Source organism: Aquarana catesbeiana, linkage group LG01 (genome assembly GCF_042186555.1).
Source record: "Aquarana catesbeiana isolate 2022-GZ linkage group LG01, ASM4218655v1, whole genome shotgun sequence".
NCBI lineage: Eukaryota > Metazoa > Chordata > Amphibia > Anura > Ranidae > Aquarana > Aquarana catesbeiana.
Genome location: NC_133324.1, coordinates 558,716,425 through 558,741,083, shown reverse-complemented (window position 1 = coordinate 558,741,083; position 24,659 = coordinate 558,716,425). Strand labels below are relative to the sequence as shown.

Genomic DNA, 24,659 nt, shown 5'->3' with positions numbered 1-24,659 from the left:
AGGGGAGGAGTCACTCTCTCAAGTGCTGTCCTGAAAGACGATAAGGGAAAAAGTGACCTAAAAGGTGCTGTATAACATTTTGTGGTTCCAAAACACTGACCAAACCAAGGTCAAAATGCAGAGCTTTCTTAGTATGGCTGAAAATTCAGGACTTTAAGGACACATTAAATAGCAGTCAATAGTTGTCACTGTTTAACCAGCTCTCACAAAGCATGTTGCATGACTGCAAAGAAAAATTGGAGGTGTATAAAGTTTATCTATAGGAATTTTTTTTTTGGCTGGAGTAAAGTTAAAACTGCTGGTTCCCCCCCCCATTAGGGAGATTTTCCTTCACTTCCCCTTAAATGTCACAGCAACAGGCATACCCAGCGTGGAATAATTCTCCTCTTTCTGTTCTGGTGGCTAACCCAAAAACTGTAATTATCCTTACTTACAGAGAGTCCAATATGAGAGAGAATCTCCCCAACAAGGAAAGAGACAGCAATAATGAGTGGGAGGGGGTTTTGGTTATACTTTAGGTATATCGAAGAGAAATTTACAAAAGAATGTGCACATTGAAGCGATTCTAAAGGTTCATTTTTTTATAAAAAAACAAACATGATATTTTCCTGCTCTGTGGAATGATTTTGCACGGAGCAGCCAGTTCCTCTTCTCCTCAGGTCCCCCACAAATGCTCCTGGCTCCTCCCCCTTGACCAGGGCACCAATAGCTTGTGCTTATTCCTGAGTCCTGCACTGAGTCCATAAGTCACAAAGAGCCGCTGCTCGGCCCGGTTCTCTTCTCATTGACTGCAATTTGGAGCTAATGGCACCCGCTGCTGTCACAGCCAATGAGGAGAGTGAGTCCCGGGACAGCCGAGGCTCCCGTGCACATCGCTGGAACAAAAAGGGAGCTCTGGTGAGTATTAGTAGGGCTGTGGGGGAAGCAGCACACAGGTTTTTTTTTTTTTACCTTCATGCATAGAATACACAAGGGTAAAAATCCTCCAGCCTTTACAACCTCTCTAAGGATTTTAATATGCAGTCTGCCAATTCTGATCGGCACACTTCCAGGTCAGCGATTTAACAGGCCACTGGAACAAAATGACAGCCAGGCAACTAGAATGTTTAAAAGAAAAGCTCCGTCAATGCAGCCTTCACACATTTCTCATTAAGAAAGTTTCCTTTTAACTTGGAACTCCAGTTACAGTCTTTTACTGAATAAGCTTGATAAATGTTCTAGCTTTTTTCACATCAAAAGTTTGGCTAGAGTTGCAATTTAAACAAGCACAAAACAAATATGGTTGTACAAATTTAATTTGTGAACAAGTAATCAATATCAAAACATATCCATCATTTTTACTAAAGAAACTTCAATAGCCAAATCACTGTTATAAATATTTATTTTTATCTATTAAACAATAGGCAATAAACATGAAGTGCAAGCTGCATGTATTGCAAATTCTGCTGTACGGCTAACTGGGAACCTTGTTACCCTATCTGGCATAGTTCAACAGTCTGCAGTGTTACTGTGATGAAAGCCATAAACATTTGGTGAAAATAAAATTAAAGAGAAAGACAAATATAGGTGCATGCAGTTCTCAAACAATAACCTAGACAAAAAACAGACTGACTCATGTAGATTCTAGTACTGCAAAAAGGCTGCCAAGCAGATATGGAATAATTAGGTTATTTGGTCAGTGTGAATAAAGTACACATCACATGTGAATGCCACTCTAGAAGGAATACCTAGAAAGTGTGTTTTAGCAAGGAGTGTTTAATCAAAGGGCCAGTAAAGCTAAAATACAATCAGGGGAACTGAGCAAGGCTGGAGCAGCTATGCATGGCAACCAATCCGCCTCTAGGTTTCAAAATGTAACTGAACAAACTGAAGCTAGAAGCTGGTTGGTTACTATGTACAGCCAATTCAAATTCTCTTTGCTCCAGGTTTTAGTAAATTCCCCCCAGTGTGTTTAAAGGTATAGCGATTAGCAACATTTATGGCTGTATGGAAAAATCCTAAGGGTTCTAGAACTGAAGATAGATGGCAAAGATAAAACTGTGAATTTTTTGACATATCACTGGCAGACTTCCAGCGGTTCTATGAAATGTCACTGTAAGCAGACACTTGAAGTAAAAGTTCACTTAAATCAAATCTAACTAATAACTATCAAACCTCTCCATGATCTCTGTGGCCCTCATTAGTGCTTGCCATCCTCTTGCCTGAAATCTTTTCAGATGCTGGCTGCACCTGTACAGTAACTCCCCATATACACGAATGGGGACTTGTACTAGCATCTCTAGTGTATAGTGGCTTTCAAGTTTAAGAGGACTTACTGTGCAGGGTGGGCATGAGAATGGAAACACTGGAGAAGGCTGCTGCTATCATGGAGTGGTAAGTAAACACCTGGGAGGGAGGGTTCTGGGTTATATTAGAGGGCTAGCGAGATTGGGTTTTTTTTGTAAACTGAACTCATTCTTTCAGGTATTTAAAAGTAAACCTGTCATGAGCAAAATCGCTCATGAACGTTTACATACAGTGGTCTGGATTAGCTGCGGAGCTGACAGCCTCCCATTGCTTTCAATAGGGCTGCCTCCAATAGCTGATAGCTGGGAACCTCCGCTGGGGTTCATGCATGTAAACAATGTTGAGCCCATTCGCAGGTGTGAATGTGGCCTATGCCTGAAAATATAGAACAGGCTGCACTCCTCTTTACTACAAATGTAAATACAATTCATCATATGTATTTTAGATTAACTGGTCCTTTAGCATTGGTATTGGTCCTATACTAAGATAAAGCAAGAAAAATAAACTTGTGAGAGGCTGTAAATCCACCAGTTCCACTCTTTGGTCATGGTAATCAAACATATCATTTGGTATAATGCACACCAAACACCTTTTACATACAAGATGTGGTGTATGGAATGAATACAAAAAATAAGTTATAGCACTTTACAGCCTGAAGTACACAGTGAAATCACTGGAGTGGTTAGCGGTTTCATACACAGCCAAGACACATTATAGGTAAAATCTGTAATTGCAACATACTATACACCTGAGCCATGGGCAGCCATGACATTTTGATAACCATCAATATTGAGAACGGATATAAACATTCAAGAAAAGAAAATACTAAAAATAAAGCATTTGAACATTGCTATAAGGGAGGAGCGGTTTAGGTTACTGTGCTATAAAAAAGTGATATTTCTAGACTCTAGGGATTCAGGTCGGGCTCTCTTTTTTTTTTTTTTTTAATAAAAATATATTTTTCCTGAGCATTGCACAGAACACTCTGTAGAAAATGGCAATTTATGACATTCATCAGCAAAATTTCTGCCTAAAGTATGCGCATACAGACAGAATATTTATACAGATGGAAGTTTTATGAAGGAATGGTAGTCACCTCAGATTTCTGAAGGTTACAAGGGACAAAAGATGTTATGACCATGATGTTAAAGTTTATCAACTTTCATGGAAGTCGTTAGTGACAGCACCAAAAAAAGCTGCAGGAATCATCTAATTTCCAGCTTTGGGGCTTATTCACTGCAACGGTAGAAAATGAAAAGAGCAATGCCCGCAGCAACCAGTCAGGTTTTGACTTTCTGAGCAAAGGACTGAATGGTTATGAATGCAATTCCACTTTTTTCTCATTTTCTTCCTCCAGTTGTAATGAATTAGACCACCATACCACAAATGAAATGTGACCACATCCATATCCTCTATATTTTAGGGCTGTTAATATTTCTGTTTCATATTACAAGCATTTAATTAAAATAATACACCGTGCCAATTTAATTACATACAGAAGGTATACATTAAAGATTATTTTCCTCTTTTGATGACTTACTAGGTCATAAAAGATGTACAACCTTTACTAAAAAATAAGGAAACGGGTTACTTTTTAACAGTTTTCAGGAAAACCATTCCAATAAATAAGTCACCTGAAAGTGGAAAACTCAAATTGTGAATCAACAATCCAAATTTTTTAAAGAATCCATTGCAACGATCCATTGTTGGTCTATTTATAAATGTTTTACCCAGATTCACACTTTTTTTTAAATTGGAACCCAGTTCCAAAAAAAAAAAAAAAAAAAAGTTTTGTGAATCCTGTATAAAACATTTAAAGACCCCTATGTGTTCAAAGAGAATATTTTGCCAATTCAAACTAAAGTTCAGCCCAAATACTTCTTCGTTTTTAAAAGATTGGAGGAAGAATTCTAATATGTCCGGTTTTTACCAGACAGGAAGTCTGGAAGGAGGAAGTCTGGAAGTCTCCATCAGCAACACCAGCAGAAATAAAACACTTCCATAGAAACATGAAAAAAAAAAATATATTGAAATTGTGTCAAATGATTTTGTTCTCTGTCCGTTGCAGATTTTTCCTCGCTTCCTTTCTGGAAATTAGGGTAAATCTCCCTAACCGATCCCCAGAATGTCAGTAAAAACCTGACAGATTACATTTTTCTTTACTCTATCCAAAACTAAAACAGTTTTTGGAGCTTTAAAATATAACTCAAGTCCAACTTTTTTTTCTGGAAGTGCATATATATATAATTTAGCTGTGCATTTAAGTTCCTATCTGCCTCTCTAACCACTAGGAGATGAAAGCAAGGGCAATAAAATAATCACTGTACACACCTGTATTAGGTCTGCTTACACTAGAAAATGCTTCTGACGTATGCATTTTCCCCTAGAGAGAAAGGTTTGCATTTACTGTAAAATGCTGTGTCTTTACAAAAAAGGTCAGAAGTAACTGAAGATCACTTTACAGTTGTCGATCGTTGAAATGGGGGAAAAAAAAAAAAGAGGAAGTACTTCAATGTCTGAATGAACATGATTTGTAATGCATACAATTTGCAAACCCACTTTTTTCATTGCCTTTTCTCCTTCCAATACCATATTGATCAGAAGGTTGGAAATATTCTATAACAAAGGATATCTATTCCTCGCAGCCTTCTTTGTGCGTCATAGCCATAGAGAGATTACAAGGAAAGGACCTGCAGCAATTTTAACATTTTGTTCTGGGTTATTTATAGTTAGTCATATTACAAATGAATGCACATAAATGTCAGATTCTGATATTGCCAGTCTGTAAATAAGCTCTGTAAACTTCAAACATCTGTTAGTACTCTTTAAGACATCTAAAATTTGGGGAAGTAATCGTCCTAGTCACAGTATATGGCAAAAAAACATTTATAGAGATCTTTGACCCTCTCATTAGCTATAGCTTTTACACTGCTTGCTTGGAACTTTCAAGTAAAAGTCAAGATTATGAAAATGACCATTACTCTTATTTTCTGGACGTAAAAGCTTTTATGAAAGTCAACTTAACAGGTCATATTTCAAATCGAAAGATAAGAAAACATGACAAACCATATGACTTATCCCTGTACAAATGCCAATTTACATTAAAAGAGGGATACACTTGAGACACAACTAAATGGGTCTTATTTATGTGCATTATTTCTTTAAATTATTTACACAAAAGTCTAGATCTCCTTAAATTAAAGCAAAAAATAACTTTTGGTTCTACGATCAGATATGGACAAGGAAGACTAGTTTTGAAATACAATGTAAAAGGTGCACATTTCTACATACACATATGTGCATGTATGGGTAGATAACACACACCTTTGTATTTGTGCGTGTAAAGATCATATGCATGTACCCAAATATAAAGCAATTACATTTAGAGGTTAGTTAAAAAAAAGGAAATATGGCTCTATATGAATGCTTGGATTTACAGACAACAGGCCTGGAATTAAAATAAAAAACGCTGGTTTTCATCTCAAAAAAGGAAAATAATGAAGAAATGTACAAACTTAGAACATATTCCAGAACTGCTTAGTAAAGCAGAGCTCATCACTCTCATTCAGGTAGCCAAGGTTTGGCAGAGCTGGTGCTTTAAGGTTCTAGGTCTGTGATAACAGGAATTCAAATACAGGCACAGTCCAGTTTGATGGAGCAAGAAACTCCATTAAGGCAAGGTCCCTCACAGAAGAACACATCGAAAGAAACTGCTCTTCTTCTGTTGTTCTGGGGTTATTTTCACTCCTTGATTACTGCCCTGGGAACTGTTTCCCTCCTGGAAAAAAATATAAAGGTGTTAGACTTAGACTCATCACAATCTTTCCAGTAGTCCCCTTATTTAAAATCATGTGCTTTGTTAACCACTTGCCAACCACCTCTTGTAGCTTTACTGGTACAGGGCAGCTCAGCTGTGCAGAATCATGTAAATACAAGTGATTTGTCCACCCAGGCTGTGCTGTCATTCACTACAGCACAAGCCAAACAGCGGGTCCCGGCCTTTGATTCATGGCCAGAACCCACTGATCAGCTGAACAAATAATAGAAACAACACATAGCTCTCCGACAGCAGCAAAGTGCCTTTTTTTCCTCCCTGAAAAGCCGGGAGTAAAAACTGGCACATTGCTTAGTAAAACACCACACAGTACACACACTAAATATTGTTAGGCACACAGTTAACCTCTTGATTGCCCCTAAAGGTTAACCCCTCCCCAGTGTCCCAGTCAGTGTCATTAGTACAGTGACACTAATTATTATTAGCACTGATCACTGAATTAGTGTCACTGGTGATGTCAGTGATAGTTACTCAATCCCCCCCGCATCAGTGTCAGATTGCCCACTGCACTATCGCAGTCCCATTAGAAGTTGCTGATCACTGCCATATAGTATATATTTAAAAAGATAAAAATAAATTAGAATTTTAGACAGACTAAGAGGCCCATGATAACCAACAGGTAAACCGAGGGGGCTCAATAGATTCTACACAACATCCTGAAGAACCTCATCATTGGAGCTGACATCAACTGAGGGTTAGATGTCTACCTGGTAAAAAAACAAAAAACAAAAACAAACTTACAGCGGTATTAAACTAAAAACCAAAAAATGTATTATATTGCAGCTTTCCAATCATTAGATGTGGTGGTTGCATTAGTTTCCTTTTTTTCCCCCCCTCAGTTTTCACCTGGTGAACTGGCCAGTAACACACTTCCTGTATTAAAGTGCCCCCAGTCTGGATGAAGGCACAACAGAGACACCTATGGACAGCAGTATTGTTAATCTGGGGGAGACAGGGGTGTTGGATGTACTAGCAGATTTTGCTACTCTAACAAAGTGAAGCCAAACTCTATCTAACACTTCATAAGCAGTTACAGCAACATTTTTTTCCTTTTGGGACAAAGGATTTACGTAAGTAAATGAAAGTTGATCATTTTAAGCACCAGTCAGTGGTGTATGGTTTATCGCAATACTATAACTGCTACATTTGCAGGATTGCTTGTTCTGTTAGCCTAAATAAGAAAACTAACATCTAAGAACTGGTAAGCTGCAATAGAATAAAATATTTGCCCTTCAGTTTAATACCACTTTAACAAACATGTTAAGAACAGACAAGGTGGCAGTCCTATTAATATTTGAAACAACTGTCTGATGTTGAAAAGCCCAAGAATCACTTCTTAGGAAACTGGCCTAGTGAAGTATGCTCTGCACCCAGAAGTGATGGCAACATGTATGCAAGCTTGCAAGTAAGGGTGGACAGAGTGTATATATATATATATATGTATGTATGTATGTATGTATGTATGTATAGATACAAAGGGTAGTTTTTGAATAACCAACAGAACCAAGCCAAGATCTCAGGGAGTCACTGGGCAACAAATGTGAGCGACACTCTGCACAAAGGCCTTTACTGAGGAGTGATAGGCAAATGGTCTCCGAAAAGGAACTGCTAAGGATAAGATTGACCCCTGATGCTACACATGGCCAAAACACCAAAGACGGGATTCATCCCAAGGAGTACTTTAGAGGATGAAATTTCCTGGGCTTGCACCAAGAGAAATATACCGTCCGGGTACAAGGGTAAAAACTTTGCAGAGAGTCAATTTCCTAGCTTTCATGAGTGTAGGTATAACCAAGCAGACAGCCCCTGTGCCTTAGAATCTGGGCTTCAGCAGCCAAGCCATTAAAGCCAGTGACTGAGAAGCAGGCCAGCAATCAGTCCCTAGGACAATATGTAAAGAGCCACAGAGTCTGCCTGAAGTCTTCCAAGGTCCCATGTCCTCCTGGGCCAGGTTGATTCAATGAGAAACACCAGAAAGCCCTCCCATCTCGATCCTACAGATTAAACGAGGAAGCAATTGTAAAGGAGGTAAGGCGTAGATCAGGTTGAACTGATCCAACTCAGCCATCAGAGCATCCACTGTGATGGCTAGAGGATCCCTGGACTTGGGAGACGAACTTGATCAATTTTCTGCCAGTAGGTCTATACTCAGAGTTCCCCACCTAAGATACATCTTAAACACTTGGGATTCCAAATGTGGACTGAGGAAGTTGGCCTAAAAACAGTTCACACCTGGAATATAAACAGCAGACAAGCCAGGAACATGAAGTTACTCCCAAGAGAGAATCTGGTTGGTTAACGTACGCCACTGTCAGCATTGTCCAATCGAATACGGATTGAATGACCTTGCAGTCAAAAAGGCAAGCATTGCAAGGACAAACAAATTACTCTAAGCTCCAGAATATTGACTGGGAGACAAGCTTCCGCCAGTGACCAAGTTTCTTGTACTGGGAGGGTATCCAGCGCTCTACAGAACAACAGGCTGGCATCCATTAGGAGAACCTTCTAGATCTAGACCAAAAGGGAGAACGGATGCTCCCAACTCCAGCGCTGGACTTGTGACCCACCACCCCAGGGCAAGCCTGGTTTGGCGAGTCAAGTCTATGTAACCGTCAAGGAACTAAGCCCTTCTGCCCCACACAGCCAGACTATCGAGTTGCAAAGGTCTTTAGTAAAATTGGACATACATAACAGTCTTAAAGAAGACCGCCATTAAGCCCAGAACCCCCATGCAAAAGCGAAAGGTTGGTTGCTGCTGGACTGCAGGATCCAGGCAGGTCTGGAGCTTGTCCTGGGGGACCAAAATTTTAGACTGGGCCTTATAAAGTTTAGGCCCAGATATTCTGAACAATGAAGAGAGAACCGTCTCATCATTCAGATATCCCACTACAAAGATGTCCTGGGAGAAAAGCAAGAAAAGAACAGGGGCTAGCACCTTGGTGAAAATCAAGTTCAAAGTGAAAACGGCCAGCTTTATACAAGTACATGGGAGGAAGTGGGCGGAGACACTCAGCTTTCATTGTTCTTGCAATCCAGCTCCATGTCAGGGAGGGTGTAAAACACTCCAATTTAAACGTTAAGGCCCCATTCACACCTAGCGTAGCAAGAGTACACTTTTTCGGCCTGTTTTTCCTGCAACAAGCATAGGGAAGCCTATTGCTTTTATTGGGCTACCCTATGAGTGACAAATGTGGCCATGTAGCATTTTGCCACGTTCCAGTTTGCACTTTTTTTTTTATACTGTGCATTTTGTTGCATTTGCCATGAGTTGTGTGTGACAAAATGTGCGTTTGCTTCCGGATTTGGGGTGCAATTAACAAGGCACAACCTGTGTGTTCCAAGAACGCAAGCAGAAACATACCTTTGTGCATTTCTTCCCAGAACAAGCACATGTGCACAGAGTCTCACGGTAAAATCATCCTGATATTTAGCAATGCACCTTTAAGACCCTCCCACTGTTATTGCAATTTGGTCACTTCAGGGCTCTGAGCAGGCAGCCCATAGAAGTGTATGCAGATGCAGCAGCTGTTGAATGTGCCCCAAAACTGTTAATCTTAAAAGCGCAAAGTACTTCAGTGGTTGATGGAACTCAGATGTTGGAGAGGTGGAGACCATGAGGCTGTTTCTTTAACTGCTTGCCGCCCGCCCACCGTCAAATGACGGCGGAGCGGCTCTTGTTCTGGGATGACGTCATAAGACGGCGTCCCAGAATGGCCGCTCTCACGCAGCGCAACCCCAATCTCTGTAAAGAGCCACGTCCGCGGTTCTTTAACCATGTGATTGGCTTGTGTCCAATCACAGCCAGTCACATGTAAACAAGGAAGTGCCGGTAATCGGCTCTCCTCGCCTCACAGAGTGTGTGGTGAGGAGAGCCGATCAGCGGCATCTCCACGCAGGGGGACATTTAGGGATGTAATCAGGGCACTGATCATCAGTGCCCTGATTAAAATAAAGAAATATAGTGTCACAAATCAGTGCCCACCAATACCAGCATACAGTGCCCACCACTGCCCACAAGTGCCACCAATCAGTGCCCATTAGCGATGCCAGTCAGTGCTGGCAATCAGTGCCGCCTATCAGTGCTGCCCATCAATGCCCATCACTGCTATCAATGTCCATCAGTGTCACCTATCAGTACCCATCAGTGCCGCCTATCCGTGCCACCTCATCAATGCCCACCAGTTCAGCCTATCAGTGCCCAACAGTGCTGCCCCATCAGTGCACATCAGTGAAGGCAAAAAATTACTTGGTTACAAAATTTACTGACAGAAAAAAAAAAAAAAAAACAGTCAAAAACATTTTTTTCCAAAAATTTTTGGTCTTTTTTGTAAAAAATAAAAAACCCAGCAGTGATTAAATGCCACCAAAAGAAAGCTATTTGTGTGAAGAAAATAATAAAAAATGTGTTTGGATACAGTGTAGCAGGACCGAGCAATTGTCAAAGTGCGACAGCGCTGAAAGCTGAAAAATGGGAGGAGGGGGTGTAAGTGTCTGGTAGGCAAGTGGTTAAACAACTTTGCTCTGAAGTAACTCCTTTTGTTGAGGGGAAAAAAAAAAAAACAACAAACACATTCCCCTCTGGGTGATGTACACTGCAGAGATTTTAACAAACTTTGTTGCAGATTCCTACCTTTTGTTATTCTGAAGGAATGTGCTGAGTGAATTTGTATGGGAGTGGTTTTATAATTATCAGTTGGCTGCTGCATCTGCAGGGTTCCAATGAGGAAATTGACAAGGGTATGCTTCCCTTTAGACGTGATTTCCCTTTGACAGTATCTCCAAAAATGAAATTTTTATTGCAGGGGGTGCCAAAATCTTATTTGCATCTTAGAGCAGACTTCTAGGAAAATCAGTAAGCCAATCACGCAAGCAGGGAATGACATATCTGGGAGATGTTCTGTACACGATCTGTGAACAGAACACCTCCAGGTAGCCAGATTGCATTTTATAGAAAATTACAGTGCTGCAGATTGAAAAAGGAAAGGTAATTTTTTAAGAACATTCAATTACAATAGGTCTTGTGTCATATTGTATATGCTTTAATATTTTTTTTTTCATTTGCTAACTTTTTTTCCCCGTGACAGTGGAGTTGCCCTTTAAAATTACATCAGGGGCTGCAGAGCTTTCTCACGCTACTAACAGCACTGCTGTCCTGCAATTTGCTTGGAACAGATTACAGGAAGCCATGGAGGAGTTTTCTATTCAAGAAACTGCTGAGGTGATGCCTGCTCCAGAACATAGGGACAGCTTTATTATTGCTGCAATAGAGGAACATTACTGCTATATTGGTACATAGGGAAGATTAACTAAAAGCTATTAACAGCAGCAAAAAAGCTCGGTCTCAAAACAGCAATATAAAATTCTTTTGAGAACAGAGTTGCATGACTGAATAATTGTCAAAGTATCACAGCATTCAAAATGACCTGGTAATGAAAGGGTATTACAGGCTAGTACTCGAGCAGTTAAAAGTGATTTGGAAAACAAAAATTTTGCTTACCATTTTTTTGTCCATTTTTGATTTGATGTCTCGTGCCAACGTAAAAAAAGCCTATAAAAGAATGATTATTATTGGGTATTAAAGCATGTGTATATCTCTCATGTTTCCCAAAAAGAAAGGGAAATATAAAAAAATACTAATACTCAACTGTAGGTCAGGCATCACTAAATGGTGGACTGCAGTCCGGATCTGTACCCAGTAACAGTCCTATCCGGACCGTAGCCAAAACTAAATAGTTGCCTGAGTGTCCTCTCCCTGCTGCCACCCCCTTCAAATAAGGGCACAAAATGGGAGGCGCGGCAGGTCTGTCCCCTTTCATAACATCCCAGCACTCCCCCCTTCCCACACTGTCCAACCTCATTCACACAAGACAGGAAGCACAACTGGTTTGAACAAAGAGTGGGCCTTTTTCAAGTTAAAGCGGGGGGATTGGTTGCTAGTAATTTGAGTTTTCTTTAGCTGCAGGAGAGAACACATCTAATCATTTCTTACTGCTCTCTTGAACTTGGACAGACTTCAGGACTTGAGTTCTGAAGCCATCAGGTATGTACAATTATATATTTCTTGTTCATACATCACAGGGCACAGAGGCTTGGTAATTACTTAGTGGGTTAGATAGTACGTTCAAGTGATTGGACACTGGTAACCCTAATTACAAGGCGAGTTCCTCCCCTACATAACCCCATATGGAGAGTACCTCAGCTTTTTCGCCAGTGTCTAAGGTGGTTGGTCATATTGAAGATGTGCTAAGAAGAAAGCTCTGTTTGATGGTCTCTGCGAGGACCTAGGAGCTATACAACCAGATCCATACCTTGGGCCAATACTAAAACGCCTAAGATGGATGGTACCCGGGCCTTGTGATGTCTCTCCTTGAAGGTCTGGGCTCTGGGATCCAGGCTTTGGTGTACTAACATAACAGTGGCATGAAAAGTTTCTGGCAGAGTCCATGGAAGAGGATCCTGCAAGTAGGAACCCAGAACCCTGGAGGTTGGCACAACGTTACCCGCCGTGATGGGTGAAGGCTGGAATCTTTCTGTTCTCAGCAGTTCCTGTGGGGAGGATAAGGTAAGTGAAGACAATCCTAAAGTTTACACATTATGGATTATCTTCTGAGTAGTTGTATGTCTTACCTGGATTCCGCCACTAGAGGGAGTAAGACATACCTGGTGTATACTTACATGCCTTCCAGGTTACACGCTCAGTGAAGCTAGTCTGTGAAGCCGCTCAACTCCTCCGTTGCAGGCTCTGCCACATAAACTGAAAGGGGAGGATCCCACGCAGTCCTCAAGGGGTCTCCTTTCTCCCCCCTCGCCTCAGCCACCGCCATGTTGGTCCTACGCACGCACGCGTAGGGGGCGCGCTTTTACGGCAGGATCAGTGAGGAAGGAGGGGGGCATGAATGCGGCGGCGTGCACGGCGCACCAGTGAGCAGGTGCAAAGCGCCCGTTTTTTTTTTAAAGCCCAAGGCGCCAGAGTTCCTGTAAGCGGCGAGACACAGCTGTGGGCAGTAAGCACCTCAGTGGATCAGATCCTGGCAAACCTAAGACACCTACTAGGCTTAAGGCTGTGCAGTTTGTAGCTAATGTTTATATTGTAAGACTCTAGCACAACAGTGATTGCACTTTACACTAGTACCTCTGCTTTGCAGCTTAGGACTATTTCTCCTCGTAAGAGGGCTTCAGGGGGAGGCAAGAGAGGCACCAGAAATTCACTGCCTACATCTAGGGGTTCTGGACATGCCTGCAGGATACCATCCCCCCTGCAAAACTGGAGGCAGCCTCACAGGATGAGTCTGTACCCCTGTCAGGTTTTGCAGCCTCTCCCAAAAAATATTTAACCGGGTTCCCGTTTTGTGGAGAACGCCTGTTTGGGGATGATCTGGACAAATATATACGTTGTTACCAGCAAAGATGCATTTTTGCATGTGCCAATATTTCCCGCTCACCAAAGATTCCTAAGGTTTGCGGTGGATCGTGCCACTTTTAATTTGTGGCCCTTCCTTTTGGTCTTGCTACCGCTCCTCGAGCATTCACAAAAGTTCTAGCCCCGCCCCTGGCAAATCTAAATCAGGGTATAACTGTGACAGCTTATCTGGACAATTTGCTACTCATAGAACAGTCCGTAACACGCCTAAGCCACAATGTGCTCTGCACAGTAAGGCACTTAGAGTACCTAAGCTGGGTCCTCAATCTAGAGAAATCCTCCTTGCAGCCCCTAAAAAGGCTGGAGTATTTGGGCATGGTCATAGACAGTCCAAAGCAGAGTGTTCTTACCCAGATCAAAAGCCAGGGCCATAAATGATTTGGTTCAGGTAGTCTCAGCAAGGAGAAATTCCTCCATATGATTATGTATGAGACTATGGGGGAAAATGGTCGCCTCTTTCGAGGCTGTCCCTTACGCCCAGTTTCACTCGAGGCCTTTACAAAGCAGCATCCTCTCTGCCTGGAACAAGAGGGTTCAAGCCTTGGATCTTCCAATGTGCCTATCCCCAGGGGTGCGCCAGAGCCTCCTTTGTCCCAGTTACTTGGAAAATCGTAACCACAGATGCCAGCCTAATAGGCTGGGGAGCAGTCCTGGAAGAAGCTTCCACCCAGGGAAGATGGTCCAGAGCCGAAAGGCTGTGGCCCATCAACATTCTGGAAATTCGGGCAATTCATCTATCCCTCAAGGTCTGGATTTTCAGACTACAGGGTCATCCTGTCCGGATACAGTCCGACAATGCCACGGCTGTGACTTGTATCAATCACCAAGGAGGCACCAGGAGCCTGGATGCCCAAAAGGAGGAGTATTACATTTTTTTCTGGGCAAAAAGGCATATTCCTTGCCTGTCTGCGGTCTTTATGCCAGGGGTAGAAAATTGGCAGGCGGATTTTCTAAGCCGCCAGCAGCTGTGTCCAGGAGAATGGTCTCTACACCCCGACATATTTCAGACCATATGTCAAAATTGGGGTACCCTGATGTAGACCTGTTTGCGTCCAGATTCAACAAACAAACTGGACAGCTTTGTGTCAAGAACAAAGGATCTGCTAGCACAAGGGTCAGATGCCTTAACAATTCCATGGGATCGGTACTGATCTATGCCTTTCCTCCAATTCCACTTCTTCCGCGGTTCCTTCGGAGGGTCAAAGGGGAAGCAAAGTCGGTCATTCTGGTGGCCCCGACCTGCCCCAGATGACCTTGGTATGCAGAGATCGTAAAGATGGCAGTGGGAAGACCTTGGGTTCTTCTGCCGTCTCCAGATGTACTCTCACAAGGTCCAATATTCCATCCTGCCTTACGAAATCTGAATTTGATGGTTAGGCTGCGGAGACCCACATTCTGAAAAGCCGTGGGCTCTCAGAATCAGTCCTTTTCACTCTAGTTAATGCTAGGAAGCCGGCCTCCAGGCTCATCTACTACAGAATCTGGAAGGCATATGTTTCCTGGTGTGAATTCAGGGGGTGGCATCCTAGAAAGTATGCCATTAGCAGGATTCTTGCTTTTCTTCAATTGGGCATTAAAACGAGGCTGGCTTTGAGCACCATCAAGGTCCAGATCTCGGCCTTATCAGTATTCTTTCAAAGGCCACTTGCCTCACATTCCCTGGTCCGGGCCTTTGTCCAGGGGGCACTGCGCTTGAATCCGCCAGTCGAATCTCCTGTGTGCCCATGGGATCTGAATTTAGTTTTGTCTGTTTTGCAAAAACAACCCCTTGAATCATTGCACCATGCTTCTTTATTTCTTCTGAAAAAGAAACAGGTCTTTTTGGTAGCCATTTCCTCGGCTATAAGGGTATCAGAATTAGCAGCTCTTTCTTGTAAAGAACCATATTTGATTATTCACAAAGACAGGGTGGTGTCGCGTCCTCACCCGACTTTTTTACCTAAGGTGGTCTCAGGATTCCATCTGAATCAAGATGTGGTCCTACCGTCCTTTTTTCCGCAGTCTACGGAAGAGGAGTTGTTACACTCTCTAGATGTTGTAAGAGCAGTCAGTATCTATCTGCAGACAACCGCTCAGATACGAAAGACTGATGGTCTGTTTATTCTGCCAGAAGGCTCCAGAAGAAGCATTGCTTGATGTGAATGATGCCTTGCACAAAAGAGCTCTCAGAAGACCTACGATTAAGAATTGTTGACTTTCATAAAGCTGCAAAGGGTTATAAAAGTATCTCCAAAAGCCTTGCTGTTCATCAGTCCACGGTAAGACAAATTGTCTATAAATGGAGAAAGTTCAGCACTGCTGCTACTCTCCCTAGGAGTGGGTGTCCTGTAAAGATGACTGCAAGAGCACAGCACAGACTGCTCAATGAGGTGAAGAAGAATCCTAGAGTGTCAGCTAAAGACTTACAAAAGTCTCTGGCATATGCTAACATCCCCGTTAGCGAATCTCTGATACGTAAAACACTAAACAAGAATGGATTTCATGGGAGGATACCACAAAGGAAGCCACTGCTGTCCAAAAAAAAACATTGCTGCACGTTTAGTTTGCACAAGAGCACCTGGATGTTCCACAGCAGTACTGGCAAATTATTCTGTGGACAGATGAAACCAAAGTTGAGTTGTTTGGAAGAAACACACAACACTATATGTGGAGAAAAAGAGGCACAGCACACCAACATCGAAACCTCATCCCAACTGTGAAGTACGGTGGTGGGGCGGCTTAGCTGCGTCAGGGCCTGGACGGATTGGTATAATCGAAGGAAAAATGAATAGCCAAGTTTATCAAGACATTTTGCAGGAGAACTTAAAGTGGAGGGCCACCCTGAAAAAAAAAATTACACCAAAAATGCTGAAAAAAAAAAAAAAAAAAAAAAAAAAAAAATTGAAAAAATAAATTTTAAACTTACCTAAACCCTTGTTGCTAGGCAGTCTTCCTAATCTGCCTCTTCCTCGGCGTCTTCTGCTCCTCGGTGAGCGGCCTCGTTGTCTTCTGGGAACTGTGTGTGTTCCCAGAACACCACGGGGCCATTCACAAAGTGCCGCTCGCGCGTGCGCAGTAGGAAACTGGCAGTGAAGCTGCAAGGCTCCACTGCCTGTTTCCCTTACCTAGGATGGCAGTGCTGGGACCTGAGAGCCGAGGGACGGGTTGGCCTTGGGCGGCCGACATCGCGGGCACCTAGGACAGGTAAGTACTTATTTAAAGTCAGCAGCTACAGTGTTTGTAGCTGCTGACTTTTATTTTTATTAGGTCAGAATCCCGCTTTAAGGCCATCTGTCCACCAGCTGAAGCTCAACAGAAGATGGGTGTTGCAACAGGACAACGACCCAAAGCATAGAAGTAAAATCAACAACAGAATGGCTTAAACAGAAGAAAAAGCCTGGAGTGGCCCAGTCAGAGTCCTGACCTCAACCCGATTGAGATGCTGTGGCATGACCTCAAGAAAGCGATTCACACCAGACATCCCAAGAATATTGCTGAACTGAAACAGTTCTGTAAAGAGGAATGGTCAAGAATTACCCCTGGCCGTTATGCACGTCTGATCTGTGACTACAGGAAACGTTTGGTTGAAGTTATTGCTGCCAAAGGAGGTTCAACCAGTTATTAAATCCAAGGGTTCACATACTTTTCCACCTGCACTGTGAATGTTTACATGGTGTGTTCAATAAAAACAAGGTAACATTTAATTATTTGTGTGTTATTAGTTTAAGCAGACTGTTATTGTTTATTGTTGTGACTTAAGATGAAGATCAGATCACATTTTATGACCAATTTGTGCAGAAATCCATATCATTCCAAAAGGGTTCACATACTTTTTATTGCAACTGTACATACACACACACACTAAATAAATTATATATATATATATATATATATATATATATATATATATATATATATATACACATACACACACACATACATACATACATACATACACTGTGTGTATATATATATACACATACATATACACACACATACATATGGACACACACACACATAAATTTTGTATAATAAAAAAAAGTAATAGGTGAAGTGTTAACACCAAAAATAGGAAGAGAACCACTCACTTGTTGGTGGAGTATCTAATAAGAATATCCTAAAGGAGTGACTGAAGCAATCATACTACTCCCCCCACCCCCCCATAACAGATAAAACTTTCGGGTGGATTGTCTCCTTTAAAATGTTATGTATACAAGGCCTTAGGTTTTCACCGAGATGGTCCAATGACATATGCAATGTTAATAAGAACGATGCCCACAAGATTTACTTTATAGAGTGACTAGACATTCTTTTTTTTCAACCATGTTATCCATTTTGGATGCCTGCTAATTAACAGTCAGTGTAAGCAGATAGTACAATGTGCAAAAAGAAGCAAACACGTCATCTAATCAAGTGCATTTGTAGCTGCAGCAAATCTGTACATAGCTGGAATTTCAGGAGCTTAAAGTAATCACAGAGAATGCTCATGCAAAACTTTAAATTGTCTATCAGTGCTCCCTAGTGGAGACTTCATGTAATCAAATAAATTTTAAGCAGAACTCCAAGCTCATAGAAAAGCTATATTATTGTGGCTATGTAATCATTAATAAATTAGTCAATGTCATTATTTTTATGCAAGTATATATATATATATATATATATATATATATATTAGCAGGGAATCTAGAGAATAAAATGGTGATTGTTGCAATATTTTTTATCACACGGTATTTGTGCAGCGGTGTTTTAAACGCAACTTTTTGGGAAAAGGGACACTTTCATGAATTTTTAAAAAAACAAACAGTAAAGTTAGCCCAATTTGTTGTATAATGTGAAAGATGATGTTACGCCGAGTAAATAGATACCAAACATGTCATGCTTTATAATTGCACGCACTCGTGGAATGACGACAAACTACGGTACCTAAAAATCCCCATAGGCAAACGCTTTAAATTTTTTTTACGGTTACCAGGTTAGTTACAGAGGAGATCTAGTGCTAGAATTATTGCTCTCGCTCTGATGATCGCAGCGATACCCCACATGTGTGATTTGAACACTGTTTACATATGCGTGACTTCCGTATACGCTTTCTTTGCTGCGCAAGCTCGCGGGGATGCTTTAAGAAAAAAAAAAAAAAAAGTTTTTTTTCTTATTTATTTTATATTTATAAATTGTGTTAAAAAAAAATTAAAAAATTTTGATCACTTTTATTGCTGTCACAAGGAATGTAAACATCCCTTGTGACAGTAATAGGTGATGACAGGTACTCTTTATGGAGGGATCGGGGTCTAAAAGACCCCCCAATAGCTCCTTTGCACTTCACAGTATTCAGATCGCCGTTTTCGGCGATTCTGAATACTGTATATTTTTTGTTAAAACCGGCGCCATTGGCAGCCAAGTAAAACGGGAAGTGACGTCATGACATCGCTTCCGCGTTTACGATTAGGAGGCTGGAACGAAGCCGCTCATGGCTTAGTTCCAGACTGTCAGTAACCGCCGGAGGCGGCGGATTGGCGACCAGGTGTCCCGGTCGATCAGAAGGCCCGGTAAGAGCGGCGGGAGGCAGCAGGAGGGGACGTCCCCTCCCGCTCCTCCGGTATAACAGCCGAGTGGCTTTTAGCCGCATCGGTTGCTATACTTGGAAAGCCGATCGCCCGCTCTACAAAACAGTACCAGGATGATGCCTGCAGCTGCAGGCATCATCCTGGTATAACCCCCGAAAGCCGAGTACGCACATCTGCGTACGCTCGGCGGGAAGGGGTTAAATTATTATTTTTCTCTAGAAAAGTACTTGTAACCCCCAAACATTATATATTTTTTTTTTTTTTTTTTAGCAGAGACCCTAGAGAATAACATTGTTGCAATTGTTTTCATGTCACAAAAGGTATTTGCAAACTAATTTAAAATTTTGCAAAAAAATTTTTGGGGAAAAAATAAAATACACTTAACAAATTGAAAGAAACCCCCAAAAACACAATATATACCCTGTTTTTTTTTTTATTGTAACGTGAAAGATGTTACCCTGAGTAAATCGGGACTTCTCAAACCCCAGGCACCAGGTTGCCATGACAAGAACTTTCGTCCTGGGCTGCCACCCGATGCTCCCTACACCCTGCTATGGTATCCTGAGCTCCGGTAAGCGTGCTGCGGAACGTCCCCTCTTGCCGCTTCTGAAAAGCATTCCAGCGGCTCATGAGCTGCTTGGAATGCCTTCATGAGAAAGCCAGCCGCCGGCTGTAAAAACAATACCGGGGTTATGGCCGATATCTTCAGCCATAATCCCGGTACACCACTTCAAAGCCACAACATATATGTACATATTGCGGTCTTGAAGTGGTTATTCTACAACACCGGCATTGTTTGGAGCACTAATCCTGGGGTTTTATACAGTGTCATAAAAGCTGGCACATTCTAACACTTTGTTACAGCATAACTACAGGAATTATTTATATATAAATTATTATATATTTACATATAGTATTGCATACTTACATTGGTCCAGCTTGGCACAGTGCAGGTATGCATATCTCACACCTGATGGACTGCTGGCTGGGGAAGCTGGAAATCACTGGAGTAGTCCACACTACTACAGTACTACCACGATCTACCAGTTCCTACTCAGTTTCTATGCAAGTGGCTTCTCCCTCTGCACAAAGAACACGGGTGGTTGATTGCTCAGCACCACCACAATTCATGGAACGCCTTGTATTTTTCCACTGTATTCAAGGAGTTTTTTGTTTGGACAAGGTGGAGATCATGACATCGCCACTGCTCTTCTCCACCTTGTCCGACCAGAGAACCCCTTGGGAAAAAAAAAAAAAAAGACATTATATAAATGGCACAAATGCAGAGTTCAGGACGTCCTTTGGTCACTGTGCAATGGGGCAGCCACTCACAAGGTCACAAATAGCACTGTAGTAGAGCTAGCTACTGCAGTGAATTTCAACTACCCCAGCAGCCCATCAAGTATGGGATATTCACACTTACCTTGGACCAAGCTGGACCAATGTAAGTATGCAATACAGATCATATCAGAGTTCAGCTTTAAAGCCCAGTTTCAACCAATGCTTAGATTTAGGTACAGTGAGAATGGGTTACAACATGTGTCAGGTTTTTATTGCTGATTATGACTCCAATAATGGGATTTTCCTGTGACACAGGACAGGAAATGCAGAGAATGGGAGTCACCAGGAAAGGATAGCAATGACCGCAACAAAAACCTAACTGTTTCCAAACTTTTCCCACTTTACTAAAAAAAGAAAGTGCATTTCTGCCCCCATTGGAGAGATTTCCCATGATTTCCTGTCCTCTTAATCCCCTTCAGCAGGGCAGAAAAGAAGGCAAAATCTTCTCAATGGAGATACAGCAATGAAAATCCTACAGAAGAAAAACAAACAAACACTTTACTTACATTTTCCACATTAATATTGGCCTTTGCACTAGTCTCCATAAATTTTATTCCATATTCAAGTGCCAGCTGAAATAAAAATGAACAACATTCAATAACTGGAGCAGAGCCCTTCCCTTTATAACAGCAAATGTCCATATGAGGTTACAGTTGATTTACATCGATTTAACAATCTAGACACCCCTGGTTGAACTTATAAAGTAGGCCTTGAACTGGCTTATTGCACTATAGAGGCTGTTACAGATTTCCAGTTAAAAATTGGCAACGTTTTTTTTTTCCTAGTCTAAGCCCCAGTTCACACAGGGGCGACTTGTCAGGCGACTTAGCCGCCTGACAAGTCGCATCCCATTCTGTACTATGGAACCGTTCTAATAGGAGTGACGCAAGTCGCTCCAACTTAGTAAAAAGGTTCCTGTATTATTTTTGGGGCGACTTCAGGTGACTTGCATTGACTTCTATACAGGAGTCGTTTTGCAAGTCACCCCTGAAGTCGTGTGCAGGTCGCCTCGGTGAGTCGGCCTGTACGTTGTGTTGCCCCTGTGTGAACCGGCAGTAAGAGAAGAATGAAACCGTACAATTGCGGGGCATATTTAGAAGATGTAAAAATAAATCTAATTGATGGCAAGAAAAATCAACAGAAAAAGCCTTAAAGCAACACTAAACTTGCCGTTAGCAACCATTCAGCTTCTGAGTCTCACCTTCCCAGAAGTAGTACAGAATAAAATCTGGCTGCTGTAATTAAATATGCAACCTTTTTTTCACTGTATAAAACTGTGAATACTACATAATAGAAACAAAAATAAAAAAGGATAGTTTGATTTGGACTGTTTAGATTGCATATACATATTGGGTCTTACAAATGGATTTTTAACAAGGCTCTCCTCTCCTACCTTTTCCCCCTTCTCTTTAGAAACTTGCCGTTTTTCATTCACGTCACATTTGTTTCCAAGAATCATTTTTTCAACATCAGCGGAGGCATGCTGCAAAACATACAAAAGCAACAGTCATACTTCCATTCTATTAAAAAAAAAAAAAAAAAAAAAGGGGGAAGGAAGAAGGACAGCTACGGTTAGCCATGCATTTTACAATTTTCTTGTACAATTATTCTTTAGATTTACCAAAACCATATAATGAGGTCAAACCTAAACACTTTCAATCAGGCTGGCCCTTGCGTTACAAAGCTGAAGGCAAAGCTAAAGGAAACTGAATAAGGAAACTGTATAATGTATGGCCAGCATTAAAGAAAGCTTAAGACAAAATTCAGAATAAACTTTACACATAGGAGCCAATTTATTAAATTGTATGCTCGTTGAATTTACTATACCCCCTAATGTGTGTGAATGCACAGCATATAGCTTTTATATACGGAGTTTACAAAGAAGTGTGGTTTGCTAAACAATATACACATCAAGATGTGGGAACTGCAAAACAGACTTATTTACAGGGAGAAAGCCTACAGAGACTGGGTCAAGGTTGTATCACGACTCTGAAATTGGAAAGTAGCCTGCAGGTAAAAGTACACAAGGGTCTAAGAAGCACCACAATATAGAACGCAGTGCCTGAAGGTCACAAACAATCCTGTTTATCTTCTTCCATCCATTGGTCTACTCACAGAGTGATTCTTCAGAGACTGGGTCATACCAGAGGCTGTGCTATGGCTCTGGACCTGGAAAGAGCTCTGCAGCCAAGTAACACAGTACACGAAGGTATGGAAAGCACCACAAGCAAAGCCTTGTGCCCAAAGGTCACTTTCCAGGCAGGCCCCTCAATTTTAGGCCCAGCAGTACAACCTTCAATCCTAATGTGGATTCAGATCGCTGCTGTGTATACACCAGCTCAAGCACTGTGAGAAACATCTTTACTGAAGAGACAAAGCATCCAAGAAATACTGATAATGTTGATAAAAGAAAAAAATACAGAGTTTTCCCTCAGAGTTAAGAAAAAAAGCACCTAACCTCCTAGGCCACTAGCAAAAAACAAACAGACGCATAAATGTTATGAAAGGGGGTTATACAGAAACTGGTCTTTGTTTTTTTTTCTGTTTGCCAGTGTCCACCTCCTGGAGGCAAGTACCTATAACCTAATTGTCAAGAATTGCCATCTTTCGGTGTCCCAAACCATACTGCAAGATTGCCGACATAGCTCCAAGTTACCACTTAAGCAAAAGTCCACGTTAAAAGTATTTCCATTCGTTTTCTTTTTTTTTTTTAAGGGTTTTTTTCCCCCTCTGTTTTCACCTGGTGATCTGGCCAGTAACACCTCCTGTATTAGAGTGCCCCCATTCTGGATGAAGGAGCACAGGGGGCACATTTGGACTGAAGCATGGTTTGTCTGGGGGGAGTGCGAGAAGCACTAGTAGATTTAGATACACTAACAAATTGAAGCTGAAATCCAGCTAATACTTTATAAGCAGTTATAGCAACAGTTTTTCCTTTTGGGAGAACGGTTTTACATAATACATAAAAGCTGATCGCTGAACGCGGTGACGTACAACACGTACGACGAGCTGAGAAAAGTGAAGTTCAATAGCCAGTGCGGCTCTTCTGCTTGATTCTGAGCATGCGTGGAACTTTGTGTGTTGGAATTGTGTACACACGATCGGAATTTATGACAACGGATTTTGTTGTCAGATCTCAAATTTTGTGCACCGGAAATTCTGATGAAAAATGTCCGATGGAGCCTAGACAGGGTCGGAATTTCCGACAACAAGCTCCCATCGAACATTTTCCGTCGGAAAATCCGACCGTGTGTACGGGGCATTAGAGTGAGGTTGCATGGGGCTATTCACAGCTCGAAGGAGGTGTTGCGAGTCTTCAAAAGAACCCAATTGTGCCATCTCTAATATTACAGCTGAATTGTTGGTCTTAAAGCAGAAGTATACTCACCAGTTCTCCAGCTCTAATCTCCCAGAGCTCCCTGCTGGCCGCTGTAATCTTCAATCTGACAACTTCCAGGTACCAATCCCTGGCTGTTTCCATTGGCTAGGCTGAGATGACACAGCTTCCGTGCATGTGTGGGTGTTCAGTCAACCCGACAGTGTCTAAATTCTACACCGAGCTGGGCTCATGCAGCTCAGTGTATAGTGCAGTCAGACAGGTATATGGAACTTTAATGCAGACAAAAGTGAGTACACCCCTAAGCGAATATGTCCAAATAGGGCCCAAAGTGTCAATATTTTGTGTGGCCATTATTACTTTCCAGCACTGCCTTAACCCTCTCCTCTACCTTCTGCTTGAGGATGCTCCACAGATGCTCAATAGGGTTTAGATCTGGAGACATGCTTGGCCAGTCCATCACCTTTACCCTCAGCTTCTTTAGCAAGGTAGTGGTCGTCTTGGCGGTGTGTTTGGGGTCATTATGTTGGAATACTGCCCTGCCGCCCAGTCTCCGAAGGGAGGGGATCATGCTCTGCTTCAGTATGTCAAAATACATGCTGGCATTCATGGTTCCCTCAATGTACTGTAGCTCCCCAGTGTCGGCAGCACTCATGAAGCTCCAGACCGTGACACTCCCACCACCATGCTTGATTGTAGGCAAGACACACTTGTCTTTGCACTCCTCACCTAGTTGCTGCCACACACACTTGATGCCATCTGAACCAAATAAGTTTATCTTGGTCTCATCAGACCACAGGACATGATTCCAGTAACCGATGTCCTTAGTCTGTTTGTCTTCAGCAAACTGTTTGCAAGCTTTCTTGTGCATCATCTTTACAAGAGGCTTCCTTCTTG

The 24,659-nt window shown here is 42.0% G+C and overlaps 1 protein-coding gene across 1 annotated transcript in view; it reads right to left on the bottom strand.

The window, feature by feature from the left end:
- Positions 1 to 1,363: 1,363 nt before the first annotated feature.
- Positions 1,364 to 24,659, bottom strand: part of RAB8A (RAB8A, member RAS oncogene family) — a 95,396-nt gene continuing 72,100 nt past the window's right edge. Inside the window, exons 5-8 of the mRNA XM_073596236.1 lie at positions 21,819 to 21,908; positions 20,932 to 20,997; positions 11,619 to 11,669; positions 1,364 to 6,064 (exon numbers count right to left, since the gene is read on the bottom strand). Coding sequence (XP_073452337.1) covers positions 5,972 to 6,064; positions 11,619 to 11,669; positions 20,932 to 20,997; positions 21,819 to 21,908 — 300 coding nt within the window. The 3' untranslated portion in view covers positions 1,364 to 5,971. The remainder of the gene's footprint in view (positions 6,065 to 11,618; positions 11,670 to 20,931; positions 20,998 to 21,818; positions 21,909 to 24,659) is intronic.